At 39.0% G+C, this 10,682-nt stretch overlaps 1 protein-coding gene across 1 annotated transcript; it reads right to left on the bottom strand.

Annotated features, from left to right (window-relative positions):
- Positions 1-41: 41 nt before the first annotated feature.
- LOC103386132 (ATP-dependent RNA helicase DDX19A) lies at positions 42-6,204 on the bottom strand. The gene is made up of 12 exons (XM_008320261.3): positions 5,941-6,204; positions 5,129-5,168; positions 4,953-5,042; positions 4,707-4,842; positions 4,015-4,107; positions 3,795-3,897; positions 3,571-3,685; positions 3,291-3,468; positions 2,672-2,909; positions 2,392-2,554; positions 1,957-2,148; positions 42-1,427 (listed from the first exon to the last, which is right to left on the bottom strand). The coding sequence occupies exons 1-12, from the start codon at positions 5,995-5,997 to the stop codon at positions 1,366-1,368; spliced, it is 1,467 nt and encodes a 488-aa protein (XP_008318483.1). The 5' UTR covers positions 5,998-6,204; the 3' UTR covers positions 42-1,365.
- Positions 6,205-10,682: the final 4,478 nt, after the last annotated feature.

Genomic DNA, 10,682 nt, shown 5'->3' with positions numbered 1-10,682 from the left:
AATATCAATAGTCCAGCCGCACTATTTTATTAACCTACTTCTTTTTTTTTTTAATATGTACACAAGTACACGTTGAATATTCACACCATTGTGTCAGAGCGACACAGTGAATCTGATTGGCATAGGTCCTCAAGTCAATTCAGCATTTGGTTTCATGAAGAGAATTCACACATCCATCAGAGGCTCATTACTCAATATAGAAGCTAAATTTCAAGTGTTAGTCAGAACATTAAGCCCAATATCTCAGAATATCAGTAACAAAACCATATGTATATATAATGCACTTGAGGAAGGCATTGTTGATTTATATATATATCTTTTTTTTTTACTCACAATCCTTGATAACAGCACAGCCTGGGTGAAAGAGATGGAGCTGAGCTCAAGTCAAACCCTGATTTTGAAAAGATTGTGTGAGACACTATGACCCACTGATCAATGTGGCCTCACTTGGTATTTAAATTAAATTTTAACGAGGCAGATGAGCGAGAAAAAAATTCATGGCTTTATAGCTCAGCAGAGGAGCCAAAGCTTGTTCTGATGATGAGTCTGATGCAGTCGAAACTTAAAACTAGAAACAAGTGTAAAAAGTGTGATTGGCGGGTGACAAATGAAACAAACTTTTTTTTCAGAGGCAGAGAAACAACTAAGTGAGTACGACTCGGAGTTGGTAGTCTATCATCACTCTAGGCAGCCATTACTGGCGTTTTGACTACGCACCCTGATTCTACAGCTGAGGTTATTCCAGGATTAGTTTGTGTCATGTGGATACAGGATGACAGTTAATAGCTATTACAGGTTGATAGGTTTGCATAGACCCTTAAAACGCAACCATCACCTTTACCTCATCACAATCATACTGATTAAATAACAACAAGGTGAAACATACCCAACCTCACTCTTTGTACTGTTGAAGTTAACACAATATAAAGCGAATAAATAGCAGGAGTGTAACAGAGCACATGATTTTGTTACATTCACAGATAATGCTACCTGATGCTTTGTGGCACATAAAAAATTTGGTTGAGAGTTCTTTTCTTTTTTTGTGAATATATGAAGAAAACTAAGAAATTATGTCGTCACCACAGTCAACAATAGGAGGTGCCGTTTGCCCCTCGTTCTCAGTCAACGTCATGAAACACAGATAATCTCAGAGCCTTTATTCAAAGAAGTACAAAGAGTAAAATGGGGTATGTTCCCGAGATTTATAAAAAACACTTGTCCACGTGTAAACATATGTCGTGTGTGGTTTTGAGTTTTCCCTCAGAGAGCTAAAAAATAAAAATAAAAGCATTTTAACCACTGTAGGAGCGCACAGTCCTTGGAGACCGAAGAGGAGGGGAAGGGATGTCGTGTCCTTGTTTGTGTTTAGCTGGCGATTTTCTCAATTTCATCCAGATCATCTGTGTCTAGTTTTTCAATTTTTTTATCTGTAGGAAAAAAAGCACAAAAGGTTCAATATCAGGAATGATGTCAAATGTATCATTTACTTTTATTAGCATCTATTGGAAAATTCTGTTTCAAGTCATTCGAAATGTTTAGCCCAGTCAATATTATGATAGACAGCAACCAAAACACAGCTTAGAAGTATCACTACAGATCTGTACTTCTACAACTGTGTCTCAGTCTTAATCTGCCATTCTCTGGCAGATTCTAACCATCAGCATTTGGCATACAGAGCATACAGCTGAAGAAAGAAGAAACTTTATTAATTCATCTCAATGCTCAGTGATGTCATTTATGTTCCTGCCAAGATAAATAGACCAGATTATCGCAGTCACACAAGTGTAATCCAAAACCTATTTAGATTCATTTATGGCAGTATTTCTAACCCTAACGGTAACATTACAACTGCATGCTCATCTGCTTTCAAAAATGACTGCATTAGACAAGTAGACAAAACCCACCACCAAAAGATTATGGATTTGTCAATAACAAAGACAACATCGTCACACTCACTAAAATGCTCTTGGATCCTGTTGAGGATGTTCATGCTCATCTTGCTGTCCACCATGTTGATGGCCAGGCCTCTTTTGCCAAATCGACCCGTGCGTCCAATCCTGTGCAGGTACGTCTCGTTGTCAGGGTTACCATCTTTGTCTACAGGCATGTCAAAGTTGATCACCACAGAAACCTGCTCTACATCGATGCCTGGATGCAAGGAGAAAAAAGAGAGAACATTTATAACTGACAAAATTTTCTATTATGATCCAAGATAAAATGTCAGATGACCATGACGTATTTACCCTCCTATTTCCCAATCCCTAATTCAAATTAGCAAGAGGTGACCATGACTTGTGTATTTACCCTCCTATTCCCCAATCCCTAATTCAAATTAGCAAGAGCTAGAAAAAATAAATAAACGACCACACTGTTTGTTCTAATTGTCCTCACCTCGAGCACAGACATTAGTGGTAACGAGGACCTTCTCCTTTCCATCTCTGAAACGTTCGATGACAGCAGCCCTCTGCTCAACCTGCATCTCTCCACTTAGTAGCGCTACCTGGTGGCCTTCTCTAGACAGCTCACCTGCCAGCCAACCTGCAGTTTTCCTCGTCTGGAGAACAGATATAAAGTACAATTTAGCTTCTCAAAACATTAGGATGACTTTTTCACTTGTCTCACAGGAGATGAGATTTACACCATAGCAGCAGCAACAGAGGGACAAACTCACGTGACAGAAGATCATAGCCTGGGCGATGGTGATGGCTCCGTAGAGGTTACAGAGAGCTTGGAACTTCTCCTCCTTGTTGTTACATAACACATAGTACTGTTTGATGGTATCCAGAGTCTCCTCCTCTCTCTTCAGCTTGATAATGTTGGGGTCAGGCACGATGCGCTGGGCAAAGTTCCATACCGATTCTTCAAATGTGGCTGAAAATAGCAACATCTGGCAGTTTTTAGGCAACATCCTGGCAGGAAAGAGTTGAGATCGTAACTTTCTTTTCATAATACCCATACCTGCAAACACACCCACATATACTGTATAGTATACACAAAACTGCTCAATTTAACCCTTCTGTGAAATGACCTGATAACCACTGGGCAGCAGCTGACTCTTAGTCAATAAAAAATGAATTATAATCTTCTATTAAAGTATTATTTCTGGTTGGTTTAACAAGTTTGACTTAATCAGCTAATACACTATAGTTGTACAATTGAAAGTCAAGTGATTAATAAAACAATTTTATTTTAATTTTAACTGCATTTTTTAGGGACGGCTAGATCATGTAGATTAAAGACCAAATATACAAGCCGCTTCTGAAATAAAATACAAATAAAATTCTACTGACCTCTGGATACGGATGCTCTGGTCCTGGTGACCCTGTGTGGCGATCATGACGTCAGCCTCATCCAGAACAAACACCTTGATTTTCTTGGGGTCTATAAACCTGAGTTTACTGCACCAGTCCAGCATTGTGCCAGGTGTACCAATAACTATCTGTTCTTCAAGCTTCAGGCCACGCTGCACTGTTTTGAACATCCACAAAGAAACACGCATGAGTTTGAGACACAAAGTTGACCCTGAGGTCACGTGTACATATGGCTGTGGTGTGAGCAGGAAAGACTTACACTTATTCCCTCTGATGGCGTAGACTAGTTTGACTTCAGGATAGTATTTGCCCATCTGCTCTATCACCTTACCAGTCTGAAGGGCCAGTTCATAAGTGGGTGACACACACAGGCACTAAATGGAAAGATGAAATGAAGGAAAGTTATTGTAATGTTAAATTATGAACATTTGACTATTCATCCTCATTGAGGAGAATGTGAGTGCTAAAAAGGGTAAAATATACCTGGGGAAATTTGTTGTTGGGGTCCACGTGGCTGAGCATTGCCAGGACGAAGGCAGCGGTTTTTCCTGTTCCTGACTGTGATTGGGCAATCAGATTCTGTGGACTAAAGGACAAATATTGAAATTATAAACATGACAATGACACACTTACAATTTTAACTGTAAAGAAATTTGAGCAGGCATTATGGCTTCGTTATATATATAACCTATGGAACACTCACGGCTCTGCCAGCATCATGGGTAAGGCAGTCTCCTGGATTTTAGAAGGCCGATTAAAGCCCATGCCGTACACACCCTGAAGTAGTTGAGGTTTGCTGCAACCAAAGAAAAGTCAGATCATAGTTTCATTTTATTTCTATTACTCTATCAAAAAAAACTTTCAATTTTAATGTTTCTGTGCCATAAGGTGTTGTTCCAAGCAATTATTCCACTTATGCGCAAGTAGTGAAATAGCCTGGCTGTGGGGTTGGATGTTTTTCTGCAGATTTACTGATGTGTGTTATTTATAACAACTCATTATTTTTCCCCCACGCAGTAACGCTAGGGATCACCATAACACTGGGCCACTGGGTTTAGTGAGATCTGCTGACACTGATTATGTCTCACTTTGTATGTCAATTGTGCATGTTGTTCTGCTTATTTTACAGAGAAAAACATGAATAAATAAAACAAAAAAAACTTACAAGGATTAAGATGACCAAGTAAAACAATAATACGATTACAGATGAATTGAATTGAACCACATTTACTTTATTTTCATCCACTTACTACTATAGTTAAATATTCTTTTCTAATCTTTAGACTGGACAAATTTCCCCACAAACACAGATTCACACCTGACCATATGCATGCAGCACTAAAACCTTCTCAACATAACACTGGGAATATGCAAGAGAATGATACAAATACGTACAGTCGCAACTCCTCGAAGGACTTGACAGAGTAGAGTGGAGAGTTTGGATCCTTTTGAAGAACTTCCACTTGATTAGTATTATTGACTAGATTGCTTCGAATGAGCTTGTTCAATAATGACTGTGCTGCTTTGTCCTCTGGAATGAGATAAATTGTGGTTAAAATAAGACAGCAAGAGCATTCCAGTCCAAGACAGTCTCTAACAGCTCAACTCTAATATTGTGTTAAGAAATGATACGCTCTTTACCGCTGTCATCTTCATCTGTGGTCTTGTTGTCTCCACCTCCTTCTGTGTTTGCTGCTGCAGAACTCAATTGTGTTGCATTTGCAGTTGTGCCTGTGATGTTAAAGAGGACACTTAACATCTAATTTACTTATTCATATGAGGGATGACTTTTGCAACTAACAACCACTTTAACTTACCATTTTCTTCTGTTTTTTCTTTAATTTGAAGACTGCCGATCTGTGGGAAATGTGAGCAGAAGAATGATACAGACTGGTTCGACTTTGGGACTCACATATAACAATAATATGAATAATGATAATATTAATGTAATTAATGGACATGCATCACTCATGAGAAGAGATGGCTCTGAAAACTGTGAGCTGGATGTCCTCCACCGACTGGCATTGTATGTATAAAATACAATGCCAGTTGGTGTTCCTAATGCACATGAATGTTAATGCCATAATGTAAATCTCTAAAAAAAATAAAACTTTCTTTATCTTGGGTATGTTTTAAGACCATTACATGCTTAGATCCACAAAACACACAACTTTACGTTTATAAAATGCACACAATAAATTTAAAAGAAAACGGTAGAAGGAAAGTTTCACTGGTGACCACTCGCCATTCCACATCTATGGAATTCGGCGCAGTTTGTGGGGAATGACTAACTACACGATGAGCTGATCTATTTTGGAGAGTGTTACATCACTAGTTTTTTGGAAAGCTAAGTGCTAAGGCTACTAACTCATTGAACACGCAGCCTCTGGGCTATATCTCTGACGCCATATCAGGAACAGCCGTTAGTTTCATTTTCAATGAAATGAAAACATTTCCAACGAATGCTGAAAAAACAACAGATATATATACAATATTTCATCGGCGTTATTTTACGTATAACGCAACGCAAAATAGCAGTTTACAGCAATCGCAAAGTGCCAGAATAGGCCATATCATCGTTAGCAGCCGGCTAACAACATGTTAGCTAATGTTGCGTAAATGTGTTTACCGATTCAGCCGCAGCTTCTTGTTCGTCCACTGCCTGTGCCCAGGAGTCCGTTGCCATCGCGGGTCAGTTTCTTCTGCAGTTACTTTACACGTGAAATAACTCGGCTGAAAAAGCTCAGTCGGCGCAACCAGTAATGCGAGAGTAACTGATTCCCACAATGGCGTGCGGAGACCGACTCCCAGCACCTGTGCAGCTGCTCAGATGTCCGGTGGGCAACGAAATCCCAACACCACAAGTTCCTACCCGGTTGAAAGTAAAATTGAATAAATTATCAATATTTAAAGAATAACATGTTTCGAAATTAAACTGGTCGCATTAGACTGACGAATCGTCTAGATATATTCAATCAGATGTTAGATCAAAGCCCCCATCAAACGGGTGTTTGATCTCTACAAATGATCTCCACAGGGTGGACTATTCTAAAGATACATTTGATGCAAGTCAATGCCAAATGCGTATTCTTATTTTCCATGGAAACTCTAAACTCTGACAAGTGAACAGAGGCCAAACTGTACTCAAACTACAAACTAAAATGAAATTGTTGTTATGGTATTTACCACAAATGTTTTCTGTTTATCCCATTTAGTTCCTTTTGGTAAAAACCAGAATATTAGCCACAATATTTGTTACTATATAAACAATGAACACTGCACCAGAGCAGTTGGGGGTCACCTTTGGAGTCACACTGCTGTGGCTGGCTCCTTAATTGAATGCAGAATTGATTTCACACATTTCGATGGTTCTTCTGGGATAGATAGATAGATGATGACAGTGGCTTTGGATTGTGCTGAAGGAGATTACATTGATCCCCATTCTGCTGTCAACGCTCGATGCCACTGTGTGCACATGCGTCAGCCCCAGTTTATCTACAACGGCTGTGTGTGCGCATTCAGTGAAAGGTGTGTGTCTGCGTGTGGGAAAAGATACAGGAGAGGCTCTCAGATTGTCAGCTTGGAGGCAAAATTTGTCAAAGGCTTGAAAGAGCCAAGTTTGTTGTTGCCTCCAATCAGCTGCCTTGCTGAGGGTATCCATGGCAACTGAAGGAGTAAAAGTAAGGTTTGAAGTCTCCTGAGAATTGGGAAGAAACAGAGAAAAGGACTTTGTGATACCACATAAAGACCCATATTGAGCACAGGCTATGACAGGAGGAATATTAATGTAATTGTGTGTGAGTTTTGAGGAAAGAAATAGAAGAACCCAAAACATGCACAATAAATCAGATAATGTCAGAGTTAGCCAAACTTTGCCTAAAAGTTTGAGCATTTTAAAGTGAATGTAGAGGACCAGAAGGTCATTCAACAACAATATTTGTCCCAGCCATCCCGATTTATTTGAGTGCACTTGAATGAATGTAACTGTGTAAATTTAAATGTGGTTTTGAGTTCCGTTCCTGAAAGTCGTGGCATCGCCCCCTAGTGGTAGGAAAACGAGTCTTCTGCTCATGCGGTACAGGTCCAGCAGCCTATCTGCCCCGTTGTTACAGAGTGCGGTACACAGCACTGCTCACTGTTTCCACCTGGTACTATTTCCTTTTTGAAAAATAAACCCCTTTGGGCCTTCTGCAGTTTATAGCTGCTTAAAACGTTCTCTACGGTTGCCTTAAATTCAGAGTTGCTTAAAGGATCATGTAGTAAATATTTACAACCTTATACAGAAATGTACAGAAAATGTTAAGTATTGTTGGATGAAGATTTTACATATTTCTGACACTGATTGGTGTGTGTAGTAATGTAAAACTTTTGCCCACTGCAAAAGATTTTTTTAACAGCAACATTATTAAGTGTTGAATATCCTTTCAATATTCCAGCCACAAAGCGGCCGTTTAGCCAGAATTAGTCAGGGAGCCTTCTCTCACTGGGCTACAGTTATGGTCAACCATGTGTATCAATGTGCCGCAGTAGGATAGTGTTTACCCCATCTTGTCCTTTCTTCCTTTACCAGGACAGCAGTCGAGTACTGGAGTCCTTGGTTATCCACTGACAACTAATTAATCTGAATCAAAGGGAGACAAATCCTGTAAACACAGACAAGCTGTCCATTGGAGAAAAGGGGAGAGACAGACGGGGGAGAAAACCAGCATAGGAGGAAGAGGAAGATTAGGGGCGGATTCTCATTAGACTTCTTTTCCCAGTACTTTCTTCTTCATTAAGATTCATACCCCTGATCTGTTGCTCTGTGTTGGTGCTCCTCAGTGCCTGCTCTGTGCATATCAGCAATGGAGAAAAAAAAACACAGACCCTGCATAACCAGAATTAATATGGTGATGCTTTCATCACAGCAGAGCGAGAGAGACAGAGAGAGAGAGAGAGAGAGAGGGGAGAGGGAGATGAAGAGAGAGACAGAGAGAGAACACTGGGCTGACAGCTGGTTGGTATTCCTGAGACTAAGCCAGAGAGGCTGGTGGTGCAGAGTGGACATCACCAAGGAATTTCAATGCAAGCAGAACGGCTCGCTGCTGTCAGTGTCCCAGCTACTCTCACCTTTCTACAACAGTGGTAACTGTTAACTAAACTTTTTTTTTTTGAAAGACCGAAATATATGTATATTTAACTGTAACTGTTTTTTTCCAAAAAAACAAAAAACAAAAGAAAAAAACCCTAAATGTCAAATCAATTTCAATTTAACCCTGTGAAGCTTTAAAACTAAAACTACTAAAAAATTTGACTAAATGTCAATTCAATTTCAATTTAACCCTGTGAAGCTTGAGAGAAAATATTAGAAATGTTTTAAAAAATGCAACATATTCTGGTTTATATGATATTTTTGTATCTCATTTGATACATTGGGCTTTTTTGGTTTACCACATGTTCAATTCAAAGTTGAAATGTTTTAATATTTTGTCGAAATAAATCTGGGTTTCATTTTAATTTGTAAAACCATATGTGTGTTATGAATTAAAATAAAAAGTTAAAGTTGGAGCATTTTGGGAAAAGGGTAGACAGGATCTATCTAATGGAAAGGAACATCCCAGTCCAGTGACCATTTGGTACGTACACAAACTTCACTGTACATCACCAAAAGACCACCCATCACTCTATAAGGCATGGCAGTCTTAGCTTACAGTGTCTGTGTGTCTGACTGATTTGCGGTATATGTTGCTTTGAAAGAATTCACCCCCCCAAAAAAATCAGTGACAATACATTGAAATAGATATGAAAGAAATATGCATATAAAAGGACGTAGAGATAACAGGCAGTGCAATCCTGTTAAAAGTGGCTCTGTATCCTCTGAGTTAGTACCATCACTGATTCTATTCTGCACTGGTAAAAAATAAAATTCTTCCCAGACACAAATGAAAGGGAATATTTAGAAATCCCTTCGTACTCCATTTTAATTATTTATTCATCTTCCACTGCTTAATACTGTTCCAGATCACAGGGGGCTGGGCCCAGTCCTGGCTGGTACTGGACGAGCAGCCGTTGGTACAACCTGAACAGGGCCACATATAAACACAGGCAACACAATTCACTCTCATAGAGGTTACTATGGTCGATTTAGACAGACAGACAGATAGATAGATAGATAGATAGATAGATAGATAGATAGATAGATAGATAGATAGATAGATAGATAGATAGATAGATAGATAGATATTCCATAAACTCTGGCTCTATTACTATTATATAACCACATATTTGAAATAAAAAAGCACCTTCGGTGCTGTTGAGATTTGAGGAATGAGATAAATTTTAAAGCGAACCAAGAGGACAACAAGATAGATGAAAAACTGGGATGTTCTTGGATTAATGGAGGATTAAACTTTTGGATTAATGGAGGATTAAAGTGGTATCATAAAAGTAGACAAAACAAAATAACACAACAGATTCTATTTCACATACTTGGAAAATCATTGATTCTAATGCATTTTAATATTGAACTTTAAGATGGAAAAAAAGCCATTTTACCAGCATTGGCTACGTGAGTGGGAATGTTGTTCCAGGTACAAGGGTTAGGTGTTTGATTCCACGTTAATAACAATGTACAGTGTTTCCGGGAACGGTAACCACAACATTCAGAGGAAATTTAGTGCAAATAAAAAAAAAAAGAAATGATGTGTGTAGAGACTGAAGAATGGATGAGCTGAAAGGGACCAAAAAAAAACACACAGGAACATGTGCTTGGACCGTACCATTAGTCCTGAGGAAAAAAAAAACAAAACAGATTACTGAGATACTTCACAAAAACACAACATTTTATAAATAAATAGAATAAATATCCATTCCATTTTTCTTTTTTGCTTCAGTTACTGTTGTGAAGATTTAGACTCCCGTGTTGGTTTTAAGTCAGTGTCTCGGTGTTAAGTGTGCGACTGTAGAATTACATAGGGCTAGACTATCATAATAAATGTTGGCTAAAATGAAATATGAGTAAGGATTAGAATCTGCTGCCACGCTTTTCCCCTGTGATTGCCTTCCACCTGCCTCTTGTGTGGGTTGTCCCACTTTGTCCCTGTTTTGTCTGTGTATTAAAGAGGCAACACTGCTTGGCAGCATGTGAGCACAGGTTCAGCCAATAAGACTTTGCCAGGTCTTAACACACAGTATCTGGTGTTACTGTACAGCCACTGCACCCTGTTCCTTAAATTCTTATTTATTTATTTTTTTTAACTCCCATAAGTTCCATTTCATCCTTTCGTCCTGAAACGCATCTTAAACCATCCTTCAAGTTTTTAGGTCCTTCATCGAACTTTCGACACAAGTATTTGTCTTACTGGGCTGAATCCCAACTGGCAGCACTTGGAC

Source organism: Cynoglossus semilaevis, chromosome 11, assembly GCF_000523025.1.
Source record: "Cynoglossus semilaevis isolate Cse_v1.0 chromosome 11, Cse_v1.0, whole genome shotgun sequence".
NCBI classification, from domain to species: Eukaryota; Metazoa; Chordata; class Actinopteri; order Pleuronectiformes; family Cynoglossidae; genus Cynoglossus; species Cynoglossus semilaevis.
The sequence above is the reverse complement of the archived record's forward strand: the minus strand, read 5'-3'. Positions and strand labels throughout refer to the sequence as shown.